The 24,147-nt window shown below is 38.2% G+C and overlaps 2 protein-coding genes across 3 annotated transcripts in view; one reads left to right on the forward strand and one right to left on the reverse strand.

The window, feature by feature from the left end:
- SEC24B (SEC24 homolog B, COPII coat complex component) overlaps positions 1-24,147 on the forward strand; it is a 553,630-nt gene that overhangs the window by 386,126 nt on the left and 143,357 nt on the right. The gene's annotated exons all lie outside the window — the stretch shown is intronic.
- Positions 1-24,147, reverse strand: part of GRID2 (glutamate ionotropic receptor delta type subunit 2) — a 679,658-nt gene that overhangs the window by 90,595 nt on the left and 564,916 nt on the right. For both annotated transcript variants that reach the window (XM_052681767.1, XM_052681768.1), the window contains exon 12: positions 8,146-8,284. In XM_052681767.1, the coding sequence (XP_052537727.1) occupies positions 8,146-8,284 (139 nt within the window). The remainder of the gene's footprint in view (positions 1-8,145; positions 8,285-24,147) is intronic.

The following is a 24,147-nucleotide window of genomic DNA, read 5'->3' on the forward strand; positions in this document are numbered from 1 at the left end:
AAATTACTAGAAAAAAATCAAAAGATTTTAAGAGGTCTTCATCAGACAGTATAAAGAAAGGAGAAGTATGGACAGGTAAGAAGGAAGGAATTTAGGTAGGGATTGCTTGGGAGCATTTGACATAGAAGTCCATGGGACCCAAGCGGCTTCACAAAGTGCACTGGGAGGGCAGACCTTATTTCTAGCAAGACTGCTCACTATCACCTTAAAAATGCAATTGAGACTGAGGGAGATCCATCCCCCTCATCTTGGAAAAAGGACATAACCAGACCGTCTTCAAAAATGATCAAAAGTGTGATTTAGGGAACTAAGGCTGCTCAGCCTTGATTCAATTTCCAACCGACAACATGGAGTGAGGTTCTCTTGAAGCACGTTTCTGAGCATATGCAGGAAAAAAAGCTGACACAGGATTACTAGGGCTTACTCAGGCTTAACCAACTGGATTGCCCTCTCCTTTAATAAAATGACTGAGTTTGTGGACAAGACCAGCACAATGGCTGCAAATTACCTTAAGTTTAGCCAGCATTCAGTACTGTCTCCCAAAATATCGTTACATCTAATTTACGTTATTAGGCCTGGCAATGTGGAAAATCAAATGGCTGAAAGTACAAAGCTAGGAGGAGTGGCTGACAGACCAAAAGGCTGTGCTGCCATTCAGTGAGACCCAGAGGTTGGGAGGAGAAGAACCTTAGAAGGTTCTGCAAGGGCAAAAGTAGAATCTCACACCCAGGGAGGAATAATTGCATGCATCAGTACAGGTTAGGGAAAGGAGCTCTGCAGAGAAGGACATAGTTGTCTGGGTAGCGAACAGGCTGGCCATGAGCCAGCAGTGTGCTTCTGCGACCAATCAGTGCTACTCTGGGATTCACTAGAAGGATCATGGCCAGCAGCAGGATGAAGGAAGTTATCCTCCCTCTCTACTGTACCCTGGTGAGGCTGTATTTGGAATACCATGTAAAGTACCAGGCTCCTCAGTTCAAGAAATACGAGCAGTTTCTAAGAGAGGCCACTGCCATGGTGACAAAGATGATGAGAGGCTTGGAGCATCTCCCTTATGAGGAATGGCTGTAAGATCTGGGACTGATCCACCTGGAGAAGAAATAATACCTAAAGGGTGGTGCCATGTGGATGGGGCCAGGCTCATTTCAGTGGTATCTTGTGACAGGGCAAGGGGACACTAAATTCTGTATGACATGAGGAAAAACTTATTTTGAAGATGTCAGAGCACTGAATTAGGCTGCTCAGTCTGAGAGTCTGTGGAGTCTCTGGAGATACTCAAGACCCATCTGGATGCTTTCCTGCACAACCTACTTTAGTAGGGAACCTGCATTAGTAGGGGGACTGGGGGCATTCAAGGACCTACAATTCAGTGTTTCTGTGAGTTCCTGACTGGATAATCATGCTCAAAAAGTATTAGTGGGTTGTATTACACCTGGAATCCAGTTACAAGTATAACAAGTACAAGGGAATGCATCTCTATCAATATCCTGGAAGAGGTGATGAAGCACCCTGTTACCATGTTGTGGGCAGCATGACATAGGCACCTCAAGGACAAAGCCTCCATTCAGATGAACCTAGAAAAAACTGGAGGAAGAGGCAAACAGGAACACTGAAATTCAGCAAGAAATGCAAAGCCCTGCACTGTGGTAGGAATAATGTTCTGCAACAACCCACTCTGGGACGTGGCTGTCTGGGCAACAGCTCTGGAAAAAGGCATTCCAGTAGACAGAAGCATGCCTTGCTGAGAAATACTTAGTTTCACCATTACACAAAGCGTTGTGTAAAAAGAAGGTGCATCACAATTGCATTTATAGGCCACATATCTGTCAAAAGCGTCACTGACAAAAGGCACTAGACTAATGCAAGATGCTATATTCATCCATTCTTTGCCAGTGCTGCCGCTGCCAATATGCTTCTGTATCTCCTGACAGTGCTCAGAAGTGCAACAATCTGTCACAGGATGCATATTGTAATGTCTGGTAATTGTGTTGTCATACATATTACTAGAAAAGTACACAGAAAGTATTTATTGAGTCCCCAGTTCCTAACACCACCATCTAGCAAAACTGCAATCATTACTGGACTCTGTATAGCTACATAGTATCTACTGTAACAAGCAACAAGTGTTTTTCTGAAATATAATTGCTAACAGGTATATAAATAATACATATAACTGCTGCCACAAACAGCACAAAAGGAAAAAGAGCTCCTCTCTATATCTAGCAGCTGTAAAAGCAACCTTACTATTTTCATGTGGGAAAAAATGCTAGACATAAGCAGCTGGTCCAGAGGGGTACTACAGAAAAGCATGGTGGAGTTCTCATTTTATCATGGAGAAAGAAGTGAGAGTGCCATCACACCCAAATGGATCACCAGCAGAGAAATGACAAGGATGATTACGTTGACACCTTCGAGAAGGTGCATCCTAGCTGTCTATTCTGGCATTAACAACAGCCTGCAGCTCTTCACTACTTGGTGTTCTATACTAAAACAAAGGATGCCTCTCAACTTCCCTGTTCCTCAGCTTTGCACATTGTAGGCAGTGCTCTACACTGAGAAAATAACAGTAGCTAGATGACAGTAAGATGGGTTTAAACTCTACAAATGTGAAAAATACTGAGGCCAGCTGAAAATTCCACTCACTGGTTCACTCAGTCCTATGCTGAGGAGTGAAAAAGGTTTGCAGACTCTGAAATGCCAGTGTGCTCACTGCTGTGCAGACAAGCTGCAGACAGGGAAAAGACTTATCACACCATTGACTACATCCCCTCACACAAACATGCCCAGTGGGATCATAATATGTATGACCTATTTCACAAAGTGAGTTTTAATAACCAACATCTCCACAGACTTCCACAACAACATTCACAACCTAGCAGCCAAGTTATTGCAAAACAAAGAAAAGCAGCAAACCTTGACAGAACTAGTAAAATTATTAAACCATAGAGGTTCCTTCCTAAGAGAAAGATTTTTCTTTTGCCTCCAGCCTGGTTTGCAGGTTACACATTGCTTGATGTACCTTTATTCCTGGATTAAACAACTCATTCTCTGCTCAGACAACTACACTTAGTGGAGTCAAATGCTAAGTCTCAGTGTGTTACACAGCTTGAACACACAATTGCCAGATGAGACCTCATCAATAAGGAAGAAATTCTAGTGAAGGTGATGTATTTATTCATACTGATTATTCTCTGATGCAGCATTATCTGCTTCGGCTGAGGATTTAATTTTGCAGTAGTTTTACTGATTTCAGTTCAAACATCTGCAAAGGAAAGTAGATGTAAGATATGTAAGGGTATTATAAGCCCACATTTTAAGAAATTCTCTGTTTGGATTTCTTATTTCAAAGCAGTATGATGCAGAAACTGTCAGGTCATGACCTGATAAAGGGGCATGACCAGCCTTGAGAGCACATGTGCAAACAATTCACTTGGGCAATGGGAAGGGGTGAATCCAGGATCTATTCCTTCCTAACTTCATTTAAAGGCTGGCAACAAAAGGAGAAACATACCTACTTGGAGGCCGCCTCCTTTCAGATTTCCAGTGAGCCATGATCTTCAGAAAGAATAAGCTTATAAACTTATTACTGAGTTTATTACTGCCCTTCCTGGGTAATCTGATACTAGTTAAAGATAACTCCACCAACTGCTGCTTATCCACACATAAAGTAGCAGGAGCATTTAAAATCTAGTAAAAAGTAGAATTTGAAAAATTGCTATGAAGCTAAACATCTGTACCTAAGCTTGCATTTATACAAATTCTACTTACAAGTAAATGACCACTCAGTGCAATACACAAGCTACAGTTGAGTTTATTTTTGATTATCAGTCATGAAACATTTTGGGGGAAAAATATTATGTGGTCTTTGTTATATTTTCTCTAACTGTAATTACTGAGCCAATACAAACATTATCCTATACCGATTAACAATGCAAGGCTATTCTGAGGATGAATTGAGTTGAGGATGAATTAACAGCAGTTGTGTATTTTACAGCATTTGCTGAGTTTGATTTTTCTGCACCTTAATCAAGCAGTAGAAATCAATTCACTACAGATTAAATACTTAACTAAAAAACCTGTCTCTGCTTTAAGCTCACAGAAAAATATTTTCACATTGAGTTTTACTTAAGTTTATTTTCCATAGGCATATCCTCTTCCATAAACTCATTCTACACAGAGAATTGATAATATGTTGTTCATGCATGTTAGCTAAAGGTGTTTGTAAAACAGAAAGCAAAAAAAAACCAAAAAACCAATGAAAATGTAGAAAAATGAAAGGTCAATTTTAACAGAGGGTTAACTAAATTCCTTTTTATATGATTGCATCTTATTGAAGTCGGAGGCTTGGGCATGAAAATTTCTTTGTAGACCTGGGTTATAGTTTGTTTTAGGCTGGCTGTTACTAGAGTTGTCTACTTCACAGCACTCTCTGCAAGGAACTTGTCATTAAATTTTAGTTTGTTTTTTATTTTTTCATTGCTTAGGTACAAGTGCTCATTTGCTGATAAAATGTGCATTTTTCTTCTTTCTTTTCCTATTACATTCAGGATTAATTCATAGGTGACCCTGGGAAAAAGGACATAAGAGGCCAAGAGGTTTTTGATTGTTGGCAGTGACATCTGTGTCAGAAACTAAAAACATCACCTGCTAGGCAGTTTAGAGATCTGGGTGAACCATGCAGAAGGAGAGGTTAAGGAACATTGTTTTTCTGAGCAAGGAAATGCCTACTTCAATTACAGTATTCTTGTGTAAAACCCTTTGCTGAAAATATGTAGGCCGTCACATGGAGCCATTTGAGCCTTGGAGATATCTTAGCTTAGTAAACTGTGGTTCAGGAAAGTTGTTGTGAGAATTACTAGGCAATGTAAGCATGACCGAAGGCAAGCTTTACTGCCACGCTTCCACTATTTAGAAGTGGAGGTCTCACTTATCAAACAGGATGTACAACCTGTGTCTTCGAGAACACAACATGAACTTCCTATTTTACAGAAGATACAGACTCTTCCCTGTAGCATGTGCAATCATACATCTTAATCAAACTTCCTCACCTTCAGCAGTGGGCTAGATTTAAACCTAAACGTAAACCTAATCCCATCCTTTCTTAGAACAAATCCTTTGGCTTCTCTGAGCCCCAATTTCTCTTCACAGTTTCAATGCCTTTGGGATAGTAGTGACTGCTTACCTTACCAAAGGAAGCAGTACAATATGAGCGCAGCCTGTTTCTCTGCCAGTGGACTCTTGAGTTGTGTCACAATTGAATGACAAAAACACTAAATGGAAAATAGTGGCTTGGTGATGAAATTCACAGCATCTTCATCTAGAAGAAATAGCTTGAGTCCTCCTAACTTATTTGGCACTTGCTGAGAAACTACTCTTGATTATCATTCACTCATGTTACATTTCAGACAGTGATCTACAGATCTAAGAAATATCGAAGTTACACTTTTCTTCACTGCCACAATGCTTTGGCATTTGAAATACCAAACAATGGCTGTCTTGATTTAAATAAGGTCTGAAACGTGGATCATGTGTGAATAAAAGATGCACTAGGAAATTCTTCATTACTTGCATCCCTATATTCCCAATCCTTACCACTGGTATTATCGTTACTGTTGCTAATGGTATTAAGAGTCAACATTTATTTGGAAACCACAATTTACAAACTGTAACAAATTTAGCTCAAATTTATCAGTGGAACAGATAACAATTCCTCCAGTCACAAATGAAGTTACACAGCAAAGAGCTACTTTGATATCCTCTGGGGAAAGGGTCCTTCCTGGTGCATTGCCTAATAACATTATGTGTGCTTTTCTTAAAATAAGCTTCTGGATACTCTTTAGGCTCTGACTAGGAAAAGTGGCCCCATCACAATAACAGCCGAAAGAGGAAAGAGTTCCATACAAAAGCTGGCTACATATCCAAAAGCTGAAATGCAGTAACTGCTGAAATATTTCATGGAAATGAAGCGTGCTGTGGGCTGTTCAAGTCCTCCTTTCCTTCATAAAAGATATCACAAGGACAACATGCTGTCATATCTGGTGCTAGCTAGAAATCTGAAATGAAAAGCCATTAACTACTTGCTACATCTGCACAAACCCACTGACTTCAATCTCTTTTTTTTTTTTTTTTTTTTTTTTCCAGAAGCTGACTGAATAGCATGTACTATGAGCAGAATCTGGTTTATTTTCTTTGGATGCTTAAGCTCATCCCCATTCTGGCCCTCTAAGTTCCCCAAGGTACAATTTGATCTGTTTAAAAAAAAAAAATAGAGCATCAGCCTTTTTCTCTGTTGCTTATTCATGTTTCTCACTTTGCAGTAATTCAGCATGGTAAACAAACATCTTCTCTGTTATGTGTCGGTTTGAGTTCCAATTTCGGCAGTTTTGTAAACTAAAGTTTTACACTCCCATCATAGTTAGGATAACTTCATTCCCTAATGGATACTTAACACATCTAATTACTCTATTTCTAAGCTACAAGCACTTTGATAAATGTTTTTGTTCTTTCGCTTCAGAAGCTTTCCAGCTGCAACATTTTCTACTGAATAAAACATTATCAGTGACTTTGCCCGTAAATAACACAGCACAAACACCAATGTAGTCACAACTGTATATAATCATCTCAGAATTCCACTGGGGGTTTTCTAGTGACATCATAATAAACTAAATAAATAAACTAAAATGCTGAAGATATATTAAATCATAGTTTGGATATATTTAATACATATTACATACGATGAAAAACCTCAGATAATTCTCACAGCAATTTAAGCATTATTTTTTTAGACTACTTCAAAACCATAGGAGAAATAGCTTCAAAGCAGGATGCAGAAGATTACATATTCATAAGGAAAAACTGAATGACAGAATGCATCTTCATTTATTTTGCTTGCACAAAAACTCATGTTGCCGCCCAGTCTACATCAGTGTCTCACACTGTATTGGGAGCATTTCAAAAAGACTGGGAACAGCTGAAGGTTAGGCATCAAGAACTTAAGTGATGAGATAAAGAAGGTAAGAGGTTGATTCAGCAACTGGAGTGAGGAAACTGAGCTTCCCTTAAAATCAGTGTTGAGATGGAGTATTAATCTGTTATCTTCCTGGAAAAAGAAATACAGCCAGAAGTGCCTCTTTACTAAAGCCACACTGTACTTTCCCAAAGAAGGATTTATGGGAAAGGCTAAGTTGGTCACTCTTGCATATCTGGGTATGCATAGCCTCAAGATTACTGTTCAAGAATAGTGTTCTATTGTAAAATGACCAGCTGGTCCTTGGACAGCTTGGCTTACTGGTGTTTCTCTGTATTTAATAGTCTCTGATTTGACCCAGGAGGAAGGATTTAGGTGAGTGGTGGGACTTACAGCAACTTAGCACACTGTGTGCTGAGGGAGAGAAACTGGAGCACAAAAAGGAAAAGAAGAGAGCAGGACACTTAGAAAGATTTCTGTGGTGTGGAGAGATGAGATGACTGGGGGAAAAAGGGATGGAAGAATACCACAAAAAGATGAAGATAGTTGTGTTTGGGAGGGATGAAGAAAAAGAATCAAAAGACAGGGTAAAAAAAGAGAACAACTTGTTTGATTTGTACTGAGAGCACTCTGGAGTGGAAGTTGTGAAGACAACCAGTCAGTGATTTTTTTTTTTTTTTTCCTATTACCACATTATTTGCCTTTGCAAAAAGGTGAATCAGCTTTGAGCTCCCCACACTTGGAAGAAGCTCAAGGTACCTCTTGTTCAAAGAGTTAGAGTACCATTACTGTATACTGCATTTGAACAGAAAGCATAGCCTAAAAACACATACCAGTAATTCGTATTTTTCCACTTCAGATACTGATACTCTAGTCATCTCAAACTCAGTTACTTCTTTCAAAACATGGTATGTGTACATACATATGCATGTCTATGTGCCACTGAATAGTATGTGCCAGAAGTCAGCAATTCTGATGTTAAAGTGTCTCCAGAGGGGAAGTACTATGGAATACTCGAAGGCTTTGTTATACTGTTTCATTAGCTTCCGAACAATTACTGAGGAGAGGGTTAACATTTTTCCCCTTTCTCACATTTAACTAGAACATTCATACCCTTCCACGTGTACATATATATATATATTTATGCATCCTTCTTTTCCCTCAGTTTATCAACTTACTGGATAGAGTTCTCAATGCGCGTGATGGTGAGGAAAGCAGCTAGGTTTGCTGTGTAGGAGGAAATGACAATCAAAGCAAAAAGCCACCAAGCCCCCATCATCAGTCGTGTTGCCAGGGTTGTATAAGGGACTTCTCCTCCTGTGGGAAAGAAGGAAAAGCGAGAGTTGTAATTTGGCAGAAGGAAACCCAGATCTTCATTACTCAAGCTGTGTGCAGGAGACCTCAGGTCAGCAGGGTGCTTGCTTTCATAAAATTAGCAAAATCTTTGAGTCGTGCTTTCTACGCACTGAAAGTAGTAAAGGAAAAATCACAGTCAGCTATCATTATCATATTTAATCTGCTTTGCTACTGCATCTTTAATTGCAATTCATCTGCCTATCCTATTCAGTAATGGAAATCTCAACTTCAAGATCTCAGAACAAAGAGAAGAATAAATTCTTAAAATGTTCTTTCCTTAGACAGCTTATACACAGGCCTTAATTGAGTTTTTCTTGAGTTCTGTGGAATATAAAGTTAAACCTAAACCATCAAAACACAATTATTTTTCACACTTCTGTAGGCAAACAGATGCTCATAAGATCCATACATATGTGTACCACTTGCTTCAAGACCACCAGGACTTGAAAAAAGATCACGTGCTGAAAAAGAGCGCAAAACTACTTTGTGTTCCCACAGTTGCTTTTCCACAGAATTTAAACGGCATGCAAACAAAACATTCACAGCAGTTAAATCTACCAGTGCTTTGGTGGCTCACAAGATCTGAGATGCTCACTACAGCCTGTGCGGACAGAGCTCTTTTTAGCAAACCATGAAAAACTTTATATGTTATGCAAATAGCTGCTCCCTCTCCCTCTCACCCTCCATACTCATCACTTTAAAAGGTATTCATTATGTTCAGGGAGTTTTCCCAGATGCAAAATCTTATGACTTGACTGTGTAACAGAATGCATATGCAATGCAGCTTGTTATAGATTCAATCACCCACAAGTGTTTTGTACTTGATACTTCTGTAAAAACTTCTTCCTTTTTTCCCCCCACTAAGTAAATTTATTGTAACTTTTTTTCCCCATTACTCTTATCCTAAACAGAAGCAATTTTCAGTTGTGAACACAAATTACCAAAATATTTACTCAGTTCTAGAATATGACACACCACCTTGGGGACTCTGCATCACCAAACAAATGTGAAGCTTTTTTTCTACCTCAGTAATGTGAAGTTCTGCCACAAGCTAAACAGTAACTGATTTCATTTAGTTATATTTACAGTATATAAATATTCAAATCTTTGCCTTTTAAGAACTCCAGCTTTGAAAGAAAAAAAAAAATCTATTATCCCTCTGCAGTCAGAAATAAATTTTCTTCTATCTCCCAGATGCCATGTAATTATCTTAAACAAGAATCTTGCAATCAGGTCAGGAGCTATTGCTTTAATATTAAGACTTTCAAAGATGAACATAAGCTTCAACACCTAAAGATTTGTTTGTTTTTTTGTCTCCTGCACAAGTTTTAAGCAATTTTTAATAGAAAGTCTCCACTCCACAACACTTGTTTTCTGAGATATCTTTGGAATATTTCATTTAAAAATGTTTTTCAATCAAATGAAAAGAGGTTTTATCAATTCATTTGAACAGACTGTTTGTCCTTTCAACTTTCAGGTGCCAATCCCTGCAGATAATCTTTGTTTTAAGTTGAAATGGGTAGAATGAGAGAAGAAACCAATGATCTCCTGGGCATCCTCGCATTTTCATTTTATAGCTTAATGAGTAGTTCTCATTTTAAGTTCTCATGTTTTTTTTATTGAAGTGAAGTATCAGAAAAGAGAGGACTACTGAAGGTCACACACCCACCTCCTGGGCACAGCTCAAGTTTCCAATTGATGATGCTGTTCAGCCAGCAATTGTAAAATCTGTAACATATCCCTCAGTAATAGAGTTTGCTTTTGTTCATACAGTCAAGTTTCACGCATGGGGAATGGTCCCCACCATTCACTGTTACCTTTTCTTTATTAATATCATTGCTAGCAATGGACTTAAAGTGACAGTCAGCGTTGCTTTCCCAGGTTGTTTAGTTCAACCTAATGTGCACTTATACCTTGTGTATGAGCAGTCAATAACTGAAAGTTGAAGACAAAGCTTGAATGTGACTACAAGAAGCACGGAAAAATAATTTAATGCTCAAAAAAATCTTTGCACTGATACTTCTTAAACCATTTCTAAAGCAGGTCTCATGCTGCAGCTGCGTGGGAAAATGATCTCAAATCATTATAGGTAGCCTCCTCCAACTCTCCCAGTGAAAAACAAAACAAAACTTAATAGAATCATAGAATTGTTTGTGTTTGAAGATCCTTCGAAGGTCACCTAGTCTAACTTCCTGGCAATGAACAGGGGTACCTACAGCTAGGTCAGGTAGCTTAGAGCCTGGTCCAGCCTGGCTTTGAGTATCTCTAAGGCTGGGACATCCACCACATCTCTAGGCAGCCTATTCCAGTGCTTCATTACTCTTATGATAAAAAATATTCTTCCTAATATTCAACGTAAATCTCCCTCTAAAAAACCATTGAAACCATTTCCCCTTGTCCTATTACCACAGGCCTTGCTAAAGAGTTGGTCTCCTTTCTTATAGCTATTTGTTAAGTTCTGAAAAGCTGCTCTCAGGTCTCCCTAGAGCTTCCTCTTCCCCAGGATGAACAGCCCAAATGCTCTCAGCCTGTGGTTTTCCATCCCTTAGGTCACTTTTGTGGCCCTCCTCTGGATGCATGTGCTCCAACAGGCCCACAGCTCTCCTGTTCTGAGGATAGCCTATCTGGATGTAGCACTCCAGGTGAGGTGTCATCAGTGTAGAGTAGGATAACTTCCCTTGACCTTGTGGTCATGTTTCTCTTGATGCAGCCCAGCATACATTCAACTATTTGAGCTGTGAGAACATTGCTGGCTCTTGCCCATCTTGCTATCCACCAATACCCCTAAGTCTCTGTGAGCAGGGCTGTGCTCTGTCCTAACATCCCCCAGCTTCTATTGGTATTAGAGAGTTGTGATGACCCAGGTGCAAGACCGTGCACTTGTATTTTTTTTGAACCTCATAAAATTTACCTGTGCCCACTGCTCAAACCTGTCTAGGTTCCTCTAAATGGCATCTCATCCCTTACGTGTGTCAACCACACTACACAGCTTGGTGTCATCTGCAAATTTGCTGAGGGTGCACTCAATCCCTATGTCAGTGTCATTGATGAAGACATTAAAGAGCATAACTCGCCATCAAAATGACTAGCTATAGCTATGGCTTTACTGTTACAGTATAATTTATTTGACACCTAGTAGGAGAGCAAATGCCATACAGTCTTGCTCTATTGTGTTGCTTGCTACAAGACTTATCGTACTATGACAGCTCACCTTAAGAAACATCTTCATCCCAGTTTCGTTTCTAGATAAAATTCTCTATAGCTTTTTTTCCTAGCATAAATTTACATGTTTCTTCATACTGAAGAGCACCAAGTAAGTCAGGAGAGTAGCAACAGCTGGTTTTTCATTAATGTTACTGTGAAAAAGAGTTACAGATCCTACAGTTGCTATTCTTGACTGTAAAGTACCATGTATGCACACCATCTAGGGCTCTGCTTTGTGAAAATATTCCCAGTATCTAGTATAGATTTCATGTATATGTATAATCATGGATCACAGCCTATGCTTATTAGGAGTGGCTACACATGTGACAGATACACACATACAGAGTGCAAGGGAGAAGGCACCAAGAAGAGCATCCAATCTTTCCGCTGCTGTCTTTTATACTATACCAGCAAAGCTTCAAAACCCAAAATGGCAAAGGGGTCTAGCTGCTGTCATGCAATTATGTTGGTGACAAGCGTAAAACCTGTCCTACTGTACCTCATACCCATAGCAAAATTCATCCACAGTGTTAACTGCACCAAAAAGACTACTATTGTAGTATTCTGAGTAACTCCTAAAACTACTGAGTTCCTTTCATGACAAATTGAAATTAAAAACAATACTCAGCAATCCTGATACTTGGTATAGCTAAGGGATAGGTCTCAAACACAGATGCTGTATTCTTCTTTAGAGTTGTCCCTTTCAATACCCCTGCAGTACACAGAAGGGCTTAATGGAACACAAAAAGCCACTACCTGTAGATTACATGTTGAGGCTACAGTTTCCAGTATAATTCACTTGACACTTTTGTTGTACACTGAGAATAATTTCAAAACCTAAAATCGCCTTTAAAATTTACAGACTGCATGTGCAGAAATAAAAATATTTTCTAAAGTAAACTAAGCTACCAAAAAGCAATCTCATTTGAAGCTTTCCAAAACTGATTTACCTTAGAAGTGACAATGAAAGCAATTACTTTTAGTCCTTCCACTCTCATCTAATGCAGTTCTCCTTCATTAACCCTAAGCTAACTTAATGCTGGCCTACTTCAGACAATAGGCTTATACTAGAACTTAGGAATTTTTTTTATTTTCATTTCCTACCAGGAGTTTCAAACTAGCTATCAGCAGGCAAGAAAAATAATGCATTGTCTAAACAACACAAACAATGTAACATAATTATGTCAGACCTAAAAGAATAGACAAAATGCACAAGGTGACAAAATGTACGTACACAATTCTGTACAGATTTCTAATTCCTTTTAAATCATTCTTCTCCAATAAAGTTTAAATCAAAAACTGTAATACAAGATTATAGATGGATTTAATAAAGTAGTTATTTCTTACAATTATTTTTACTATGACTAAAGCAAATAATTTGGAAGCCTAGCACTCATAATGCTGAGAAAACATGCAACTGATCTGTAGTTAAATAAGCGTGTCTGTTTCAACTACAGCCCTAGCTTGAGTAGCTCTACATGATCTGCCATGGTTGTTAACCATTTATCTTTTGTCAGTCATTCTCCCTTAGGTTTGAATGATTTCAACTTTTTAAAGGTACTTTTAAAAACAGTGAGACGCACACACAGAAAAATCAATAAAACATCATTACTTTACATCCTGAATTTGAAAGGTCTGTTAGATGACACATCTGAAGGCAGTTGAGAGCCATACTGGCAGCCTACCCACAGATACTCCATGCGTGAAGAGAGACTTCAGTAAAAAGGGTTAGGAAGAACACTAGAAGAACCATATCTCCTGCAGTATCTTTTTGTGAAAGGTGTGATAGAAATTGCAGAGACTAGATTCTTCCATAAACAAAATTCATCACAAATACCCACCATCAAAAGCTCTCATTTTTCTAACATTTCAGTTGCCAATGACTCTGTCAAATTTCCATCATTTAAGCTAATATAGTCTCTGCTAGAGGTCAGTAGTGCTCTGAATTTCTGTGTGGACTCTTAGCCAGATTTGTTTCAATTTCAGGAACTGTGAAAAAGATGATAATTGAGACTGTTTTGCTGAGAAACTCTAATACTACTGAACTAGAAAGCAGGGATTTTAATTGTGCTTAAAACAGAGAGGTGAAGAAATAATAGGGCAGGTTATTTGGGGACAGATTTTGGCTCTGCTTTTACTTGCAAAAATCCTGCCCACACTGGGTGAATTATCAGCCTTCAGAAAAAAGCACAAAGGACCGGGAATTGGCTGCAGCTTAGCCTTTAGCTTGTTAGAACAGTCACATCAATTACGCTGTGCATCTGCAATTTCCATTTGCACAAATATAAAGTGTGGAGTTCTGCAGCAAACAGTTCAGATCAATGTATATCTCAGGCTTACTTCATGAAAGGGGCATTTAACAGGGAGTGTGTGTAAGGGAATAGTTTTTATTAACAAAGATACAGGCATTTTGTATTTTTTTTTGCTGTTTTTTTGACACGAAATAAAACTTAAAAGATTGTCTAAGCTCTGTTATACTTTAAAAAGCTCTGCAAAGCACAGCTCTTCAAAGGCATCATCTTTTGAGGCATTAGCTATCCCTATTGTTCTGTTGGACACTTTCTTGATAATGTAAAATCTTTCCTGTCTTCAATTGAAAATGTTCAATTCAATTGGGACAGCAAAAAGTAATAAACTCCTTGCAGTCAATGAAGCCTGCATCCATTTCTACCGGCCATGAAAAAAATGCAGCTTGGTGGTTGTTCAAAAAATCCCTCATTGCACATTTTTTCTTCCTGTCTTTTCATTCTTCACCCATATTTTTCTATTCTTCCTTGAATTGTGCAGAGTGCATTCATTTCCATGAGATATAAGCTGGCATGTCATAACCTGAGTTTGTAATTTTACATTGTGTGCTGAAGGTAATATCCATTGACCACAGCAGACATCATATATATTCTTCAGTTGGAGAATGCAACTCCTTGAATCGGTAATGCCTTTCAAGCAAGCCTGTAAATCAGTAGCTGCAATCCCTAGCCTTGCAAATATTAGCAGATTGCATGGCATTGCAAGCAGGGAAAGGAATAAGCATGAGGCAGCGTGGTAGCCAGATTTTACAACCTAGACAGGTTCAAGAGCCAGCTCTTGCTTTTTTATTCACCATATAACTTTTTACTTCTTTCCTAATGCCTTGTTTTCACCAAACGATGTTTTATTATTGTTATTGTTTTAATGAAAAGACATACCAGATATTTTGTTTCATACCTGAAACAAACCCTCAGACTTTACTCCCTAAACAGAAAGCAATGGGCCTCAGTTGGAAACAGTAGGGTTTGTAGGGTGATAGCCTTTTCAATGAAATAAGCAAACAAGATAACTCCACTACTTACACAACAACAACAAAAATTCAAAACTCTACAGTGATTATAGAAGCTTCTATCAAATACAAAAGACTTGGGGATTTTCACTGTTAAGATATCCTCTGTTACAATTGGATAGATTAACACAGTGGAAAGGTGATACAGGAGTGTAACAGCAAAGGAACCAATGCAAATAGTATACAGATGGCATGACAAAGGAAAAACAAAGGTGCTCACCCATCTCTAAAGAACAAGGTTCACAGGAAAGACTCCACAAGAGAGAGACCTTCAACCAGAGAACCTTTCCCACTGGCAGCCAGTCCTTAAACAGGGTCTAGGAGAGGTGGAGCCTGGCTCCACCAGTTCCAGTCACACAGGTGAACTGCCTTCACCTGGGCTCCCAGGGCTGACCCAGTTCTTTCCCCAGGTGTTCAATCAGTAGTTGAGGCATGACTCAACAGTTACCATACATCCTCATATATAAGTTTTCTAGAAATAAATGTGAAACTCATTTCAATATTTAAAACACATGAAACATTAAAATAATTTTGAGATCACTAGAATAGCTGGTATTTACTCCAGTCTAGCACTAAAATAATTTAGTGGAGCCATTACACATTTCATAACAATCTTCAAATTAGAAATAGAGACTTTTTTGATATCTGTGCATTCATCTTCCCAGTATACAAGCTAATAGAGTCATTTTCATATGCCTACTTGAACAGCATTACAATTTGCTGAACACAAGTCTTTTATATATCACCAAACACCACTTAAGGGGCAAGGATATCCTACCCTTCTCAATACCAAAAGTCTCCTTGAGAGTCTTCTGTTATCAGATTCCAGCAATAATTTCTCTCTTGAATGTCTGCTCTGTGTGTGGATATGGTGTAGCTCCCAGCAACACATTTTTTCCATATGCCACAGACGTACTTGGGCTTTTTCTTTCCCCCTCCTTCTCTCGACAACTTTGAGGATAAGGAAAGTTTTAGGCATACATATAAACACATACACATGTATGTAAAGCAATACACTGCCTTTTATAGTGCTATATTTTGAAATTGTGAAATTTGTCTGTATTTTTGAAGACTTTCACACTGTTTTATCTATATATTAAGATGGGAGAGACTTGAATTGAAGGTTCTGTGTTTGTTTGTTTTTTCTCTAAAAATTGCCCAACCTTCTGGGACTCAAATCAGCAAAAAGTGGTACAGAGGTATACCTTTGCCAGATGTTTTAAAACATCTGGGAGTCCAGATTTACTGATTTAAAAATGCTGGTGTTAGTACCTGCCATTTAACATCTTTCCAAGTTGCTCTAAACATGGAACATTTAAATATCATCTGATACAAATCCAACACTCGCTTTTCTCAAAATACACAATAAAAATGTTCATTGTCTCTTTTGTATAACTACTTTGAACAGCACTGATTTCACCTCATAATGTACCATCAACAATAAGGTTTCTTTAGCTCCTAAGAGAACTTTAAAATTCTACTTCCTATTCTTCTCAGTTGTGTACACTTACTCCCTGAAAATTGTAGTTTTGTTGCAACCAATATACCTTTTTTTCCCCCCCATCTCTTATTTAGGTGCATTCACGATATTTCAGCATGGGCAGAGCAAGACTTAAAACATAAATCATTTAGATCGAATTCTTCTATTTTATCTCACATTTTCCCTTATACATTACAGATACGCAATAGAGGAGACAATTATCTGTGTTCCTGTCATTAGCGTGTTTTCCCACAAGAAATCAATTCCTTTCAAGTTCTGAAATCCTCCAAAATACCTAGTTCAATTTTGATATAGCACCTTCTTCCTATCCTTCTTCCCCTTTTGCCCACCTTGCCCATCTATCTTTCAGTACGTGTTCGCACTCCAACCACATGAATCTTCCTGTCAGATTTGAGGATCATCATAAAGAACAAATTTATATTTGTGAGTTAAATCTACAGTTCTTGTTTACCACTCAGAATTCTGGTGCTGGTCTATAGGCAATGAAGTAACCTGTTCACTTTGTCATTTAGTGCCCAGATCATTTTTTTTTTCCCCTTAATGTCTTAATTCTGAACTAAACAGTCACTTACCCTCTTCCATTTATTACTGTTAGTGTAACGATCCCCTGACTAATCTCATTACAGTCGCTCACCTGGAAGATTGTTTCCTTTCAGCTGGGTGGAAAGCACTGCCCTCACTGCCCTCCCAGAAGGGAAGCAATGATCCACAAAAGAAAGATCTCATTTATTCCTCCCCCTTATATGACAGGGAGAACATCTGAGACAACCATTCTTCTCCTCTGGGCTTACTTCAAATCCTTCCAACTCATTGGTAATTTGAAAAGTAGTTTGAGAAGCTGCATCTTATACATACATACAAACTCTTGCCAACAACTCCAGAAGCCTGCTCACCTTGTGGTATATGCATGACTCTGTATAGGTAGGTCTAAGCTCCCACTGCCCTCATACAAAGGAGGCTGGGCAAGAACCAGCTCCAGTCAGAATGTTATCACCTACTTGTCACGCTAGGTTACTGCTGGCCAGTAATAATTTCTAAATTATATTTTGTATCTTTGCTCAAGAAGATAGCAGTTCATCCTACTGTCCACTTTCTGTATAAGAATGATCTGTCTATAGCGTATGAATGTTGGGCTTTGCACAGTATTTTTCTGCATGTGTGCCTGTACAGAGCTTAAGCTCCAGCTTGCACTATACATTTTTATTTTTATTTTCATCAGAAGGATCTACAAAAATATTTTTTCCCAGGGAAAATTTCTGTGCTGGGTACATAAAACTGAATTTTTTTGTTATATTCAGGTTCTGGTACTCTCTTCAGAAAGTGGAAGACTGCCTATATATTGTGGTTATAGTCAATTGCTCTTTACCTCTGCCCCTGATGTTTGCATAGTCTCAGTACTTCTCTCTATTGTAAAAGAATCTCTGACCAAGACTTTTCTTCTTTCCCTAATGAGGAATGGTGATGTTTATTATATTCTTGAAAATGAACTCAATTTCTCCAATGTCTTTAGAAGCTTTTCTTTTCCATCCAAACTATATTTCCCTCACTATCACGGCTAGGAAATTCATGTAGAAAAAGCCCTTTTGATCTCTGGCAAGAATAAGAACTCGACTTGCTATATCTATAGCTATCAGTTTTGTATCCCTGATCAAATCATTGTGTTTAGACTTCTGTGAGAAAAAAAACTTGCCCTGTGAAAATCCTCGATTAGCTACCACTGTGCATCTATTCAGATGTGCCTTTGGCATTTGACTTACATATTAAGGCTCATTGCTCAGCTCTGTTTCCTCATTAATAGGAAAAGATTATCCATGCTGAGATTTCAAATGCTGGGGCTAACCAAGCATCAGTGGCACAGCCGCTCGTCAAGTCACAGCCTGATGTAACTGATAAATCTGTTCAGAAAGCTTTGACATAAAAAGAGAAACATTCAAAGATTGTCCAAATGACTACTCACAAACTAATTCATTTGAAACACAGGATTCTCAGCTATGTTCTTTGATAGTCTTCTACCTGAAGCTAGAAAATGTTCTGCTACCCAGGAAAAGACTGATGTTAACCACGGCAAAGCATTTCAGCTTACCATAGTGTTGCCTTACCACAGGGGGAGTGAAATAAAAAGTAGTTAGGAATTCGAGTCTCTTTTGCTTTTGTTGTCAAGTTATTTATCTGTCTTCAAATATCAGACTTGCCCAGCTTGCTGTCCCTACTGCAGGGCTTCACTCAAGTGACAGAGGGATAATAGTTTGGCCACCCATCTTCCTTGCAAAAGCACCAAGATTCCTCAACAACTGTCATAGTCATCCTTAAAAGTTTCTTTGAAAATCAATCTGCACAAGTCTATCAGACACAGCTATTTACTACATGCCTCCAATCGCATTTGTTCTCCCTCTTTTGCTTTCTAGATCTTTATTTCTGCACTGCAGTTGTTAATGGCAGTATATAGCTGAGAAATAATTTGTGACAATAGCACAACTAAGGACAAATGAAGGAGGGTAACCAGGTACAACATCCCTTTAGATAAATGGGAGCTGTACCTATATCTGTCAGCTTTAGCAGAGTCCTAATCATCAGTTACTGAACATAGCCTCCCTACAGCACTCACCATTTAGAGAAGGAATGTGTAAAAGTCACTTTTAAATCACTCCTAGGGTGTGACCTGAGCCTGCATGATTCAACTTCAAATATAGACAGAAACGTGCTCTGTCCTCTTCTACTTCTAACACTGCTGCTTCTGTATAGCTGAAACAAAAGTCCTGCTCATCCCAAATGCAATGATCAGATATGCAGTGAAGAAAGTAGAAAATGACAATTGAGAAATTCTTTCATAGGAGAAGCAATAGGAAATCAATATCACAATTCAGTATATTTTGTTTAAGGCTATATTAAACAGAAATTCAAGTTTCTGATTAAAAGTGAGAACAGTACAACAATGAACATTTTCACTTTTTCAAGTCAGGAATAATCAGATAAAGCCCAACTATTTGAATATATACTGAAAGTATTAAAAAAAGGTCTAGTAACTGCATTCTAGAAGAAAGGGATCTACTGTGATAATGAAAAATGTAACCTCTTTTCTGCTGAGCTGAGATTCCAATTTTCCGCATCACTAGCAATGATAATGTTACACAAACAGTACTCAATCATTAAATTAATTCCCATTAAATCAGTGTCCTTAAAGGCCAAACAGTCTTTTAATAATTACCTGATTAAAATGATCTTAGCATAACATATTAGTTATACTATATTTATAATTCCCTTTCTGACAATAAATCATTTCCATCCACCCTTCTTGCTGAAACTGTGAGAATCAGGCAAAAGTTGGGAAGGGAAGCACATCATCATGTAAGGAACGGCTGTGGGCTAGCTTCTTCTGGTATCAGTGATGTTTTAGCCACATGCATCTGTCACATTTGCATTTCTGTTACGTTGTATTGAACTTCTAATTAGTTCCCTTTAAAGACTTAAGTACAGAGCAACAACAACAAAGTATTTTTGTTCAGATACTAGCAACTTCACAGTGATCAAATTCAATCTTCCTGCAGAATTTTCAGAATGAGATATTTTCCACTGCAAATCATAGTGCATCATAGATTTAAAAGTTTCTATTAATTTAATGGCAATACACTGCAGTGACTTGTGCTACGTAATTACACAGAGACAAAGGACAGATAGACTTTACATTGCTCCTACATGTGGTGAAATAATTATGTGACGAAGTAGGGGAAATGTATCATAAAAATATATTTCATTTTTCTATTTTGCTGTCATTACACAAGAAGAGGAATGACTGTGGCTTAAATTTGAAAATTGAGGTGTCTCCTAATATTTACTGCAGTTACTGGAAGCTCTTAGATGAAGCACTACTAACACTACATATATTCAGACGATGAAATACCATGCAAGGATTGATATTTGAATGTAAATCTTATGACTGCTCTAAGTATGACCAAATTTCAACTGCAAAGCTTGCTGCATGTCTCTAATGAATAGGTTGGCCGAAACCTCATGTATTAATGCTGCTGAAATACACAGTTTCATCAAAAAACTTAATAAGGCTTCACATTTAATTTTGGGGTTACCAAATTTAGCACCATTGAATTATATCATCACAAATAAATGCGCAACAGGCCAAGCAACTTTATCAACAGTTGTTTACTCAGGAGGAGCTCTGACCAATCTTCTGTTGCCACTTAACACAGAACAATAATTTCACATTATTTAATCATGAAGAGAGAAACATACGGTAACCAAAATTGACTGGAGCTCAGTGCATATGTATGAAACAATGCGAGGAGATTCTGGGGATCCTCTTTCGCAGGGCTGCAGTGTGTGCTTTTTAGATTGCAAATGATCACATGCCTCTGCAAAGTCACTATTTGCAGCCACTGTGAATGCATCAACATGACATATACCTAGCTATTGTGTCAGAGAATAGTTGTACCTGATCTTAATAAACAACCTTACAGGTTGACCAACTTCTGATTGGATTTAAAGAGATGCTGAACACCACGCCTTCTGTTGCTAATGTCTTAATACCAATGATCTAAAGACTCAAAGAACCACAATTAACATCTCCTGTACATATCCATAAGTGGCTAAGAAGCAAAGTATCACATGCAGTCTACATAGCAGCAGCCTTTCCTTAAACTGCTGACAATACTATCTGAAGTACCTCCCAGGATGGCAAAAGGGATTGTGCACAATGGACTGAAAACAGGCCATCTGCACATACAATCAACATCAAATTGAACAATGCCATTAATGAGGTATTAAAGTGCTGCTTTATCTAAGCGCCTGTCAGGGACGACATTATGAACATGAGGGAGATGGAGTCCCTTTCGGCTGAAACCAAACAACTACAAATGAAACAAAATATGACTCAGGGAGAGCATAAGGACAAATAATAGTTCCAGTAAAGCCTGCGTGCAGAGTAATTGCCATGTAACGGCCTGAACAAACAGTTACTCAACTCACCAGGTGAGAATGCGCACCTAACCCAGGGAGCTCAGACACAAGCAACGCAACTGTGTGACTGCAAGGGGTGGAATCTTAAGTCCGCCTCTCCTCATCATCCTTTCAAGGTTAGCAGCTGGAAGAGCAGCATCTCTCCCAATAGAGATCATGCTTCTCTTGAGCCATCACTGGTCATCAGAAGGGATGAGCTAACTACTCTTCTTTGTCATCTTCCATTGTTCCATAGCATTTTTATCCCAGTAGAAGGCACTGTCATTGCCTTTTTTTACTGCACAGCTGCATGTTTATTTTTCATATTTTCTTTCTTTAAATAAAAATACCAACCCTCTATGAAAAAGATAGGTACTGAAAGATATTTTTTGTTCGGGTTTTCAATGCTATATAAGCCTGCTGTTGCAAGATGTCTAAGCATTCATCATAACAGAGAGGTGTGTGGCTGACAGTGGTGTCAGTTTCCTACACAGGCAAGGAGAATTGCATATGTTAGTTCAGCTTTTGTGCCACTGATTCTAGTTAGCTTTTAATTTTCAAAGCGCTTCTCTGCACTGAAGTTCTAACCGTACAAAATTTAACCACAACTAATATAGAAGGTCTAATTATGTTTCTAAATAAGACATTTTTGAAGTGTAGCCTAAAATTCCACCTCAAGCACATCCTGTAACGTTGTTATCAAAGCAATCTCTAAAGATCAAGTTGACGTACAGTAATAATCCAGAACTTCAAGGCAAACCAAGGACAGAAAAAACCCTCATCCTTTTAAGTTTTGCTAAGAATAATGCTATAATGCCTTTTATTGATTAAAACCACTTATACAAATGCTCATGTTTGCAAGTTGAATAATATATATATTTTTTTCCAAATGATCTAGTGTCTTGCTTAAGACAATGATTCACACAGATGTGACAAACGATTGCAAGGATGTCTTCACCAGACAGCAAATGTTTTCTGCTTTGGGGACAGAGAAACACAAGAAACTATTGTAAGAATGAAATACGTGCTTATACCTAAAAATGTGCTACTAGCAACTATGTCTAGGCATGCACAACTAACATTCTCGCTTGACTGCACTTGATTGTAACAGCTTCCTTGCAGAAGATTTTCTTTCTTTCCCATTTACTGTTATCTGTCCCACTGTGGGGGAAGTAAACTCTTCAGTCAGAACTACACTTTATCTCAGTTTTTGTCTGGTAGATGAGGTATTGCACATTTTTTACCCAATACCATCTCTCGCTAACTGCAAAAGCACTGGAAAGATGATGTCCCATTTTGCAATCTCTCCTCCCCCGCTGAGGGTGGAATAATAAGAATGAGGCAGCAGCTGGCTCCCAATTGAGGGTGCTGCCATAGCAAAAACAATGTAGTTACATTCTGGAAAGATGACAAAATGAAAATTTGAAAGGTTCACCATATATAATTATTTGTTTCTTTTCAATATTAATTTTAAATAAAAATATTAATAAAATATTTAAGTATTAACATAATAAACACATTTTTAATAATAAAAAATCAAATAATAAACTCATTTTCTACATGTTTTAGTAGTAGAAGAGATTTGAGGAAAAAGTTCTCAACATTTGAAGAAGGGAGACGCTTTCGCTAGGACCTACAAAAGCTTTCTGCTATTCTTGCTTTCACATGTTGCAGACAATTTTCCTGGCACATCACCCCCCAACTGGTGCTATGAAGAAGAGCCTTGTGGGCAGATAAAGCTGTGGCACAGCTGTTGCAGAGGAGGGGCTCCCCACTGACCAGAAAAATAAATGTAAAACTACCACAGGTTCTCCTCTAAGCTCATGTTCATTTGGTGCATCAGATAATCCCCACTGAAAAAGTTTCATCAGTCTGTAGATGAAATTGCTCTCATCCAAGCAGAAGGGAGCATTTTTAATAAAGCCATAACTCATATCCTACTTCCTCCCTACCTTGAACATCCTATGTTGTCAGTTGAAATGCAAGCTTCTGGGCAGGAAAATTGATTATCAGGACAAGTAAGGCTTGCTTCTTCAGCTTCTAAACAACTTCGCATATGACAGCATAGGTTATGTTCCTGTTTAAGGCAAGAATGATTTAGTTCCTGGCTAAACTCTGTCATTTCCTTCTTTAAATACATAATATACACAGATGAAATCCAAAAAGTCAAAACGGATTACTTAATCTGGATCTAACTTACCCATTCTTTATTAATATAGAGAATGTTATCACATTAGAAATAATTAAATAAATTATTCTGAGTGAATGTAATTCTGAAGGAATGGAAGATGAAGACATCCAATTCCAGTATTCCTTTTGACTCATTTGGTTTGATCAACATTTATACCCTAGTCACACAGACATTCCTTCATCACAGCCTTGGCATCAGGCGTGGAACAAGTCATGTGGGAAGGAGGGTGTTTTCTGGGCTTCCACAGAGCTGTTTACTCTTTTGGGAAGTGCTTTGGACACAACACCTCTAAATATATCGCTTCACGTACTGAGTGCTATTACTCAAGAAAGCAGATGCACACAAGATATAGCTATCCATTATTTTAGACACCTCTGAGGTCTGCTTGAGTCTTAACTTCAATTTATGGAAAAAATCCAAGCATATCTCCTAGCAGTTTAATGCTAGCGTTATTGCACTGCTGCAAACAAATGTCCATACTGCTGAGGATTTTTCTTGATGTGTGGTTATTCCTTGGAATTACATTTCCAAAAACAGACAATCAAACATGCCTCTGAAAATGGCATGAACATTCAGCCACAGACTATGTTTGCAAATGTATACTGTATATACGACAATTTTTGGTATATTTTGTCAGTTTCATTGATTGCTTGTAGTTTCCGAAC

The sequence above is a fragment of the Tympanuchus pallidicinctus genome, unplaced genomic scaffold (genome assembly GCF_026119805.1).
Source record: "Tympanuchus pallidicinctus isolate F22 unplaced genomic scaffold, pur_lepc_1.0 scaffold2, whole genome shotgun sequence".
NCBI lineage: Eukaryota > Metazoa > Chordata > Aves > Galliformes > Phasianidae > Tympanuchus > Tympanuchus pallidicinctus.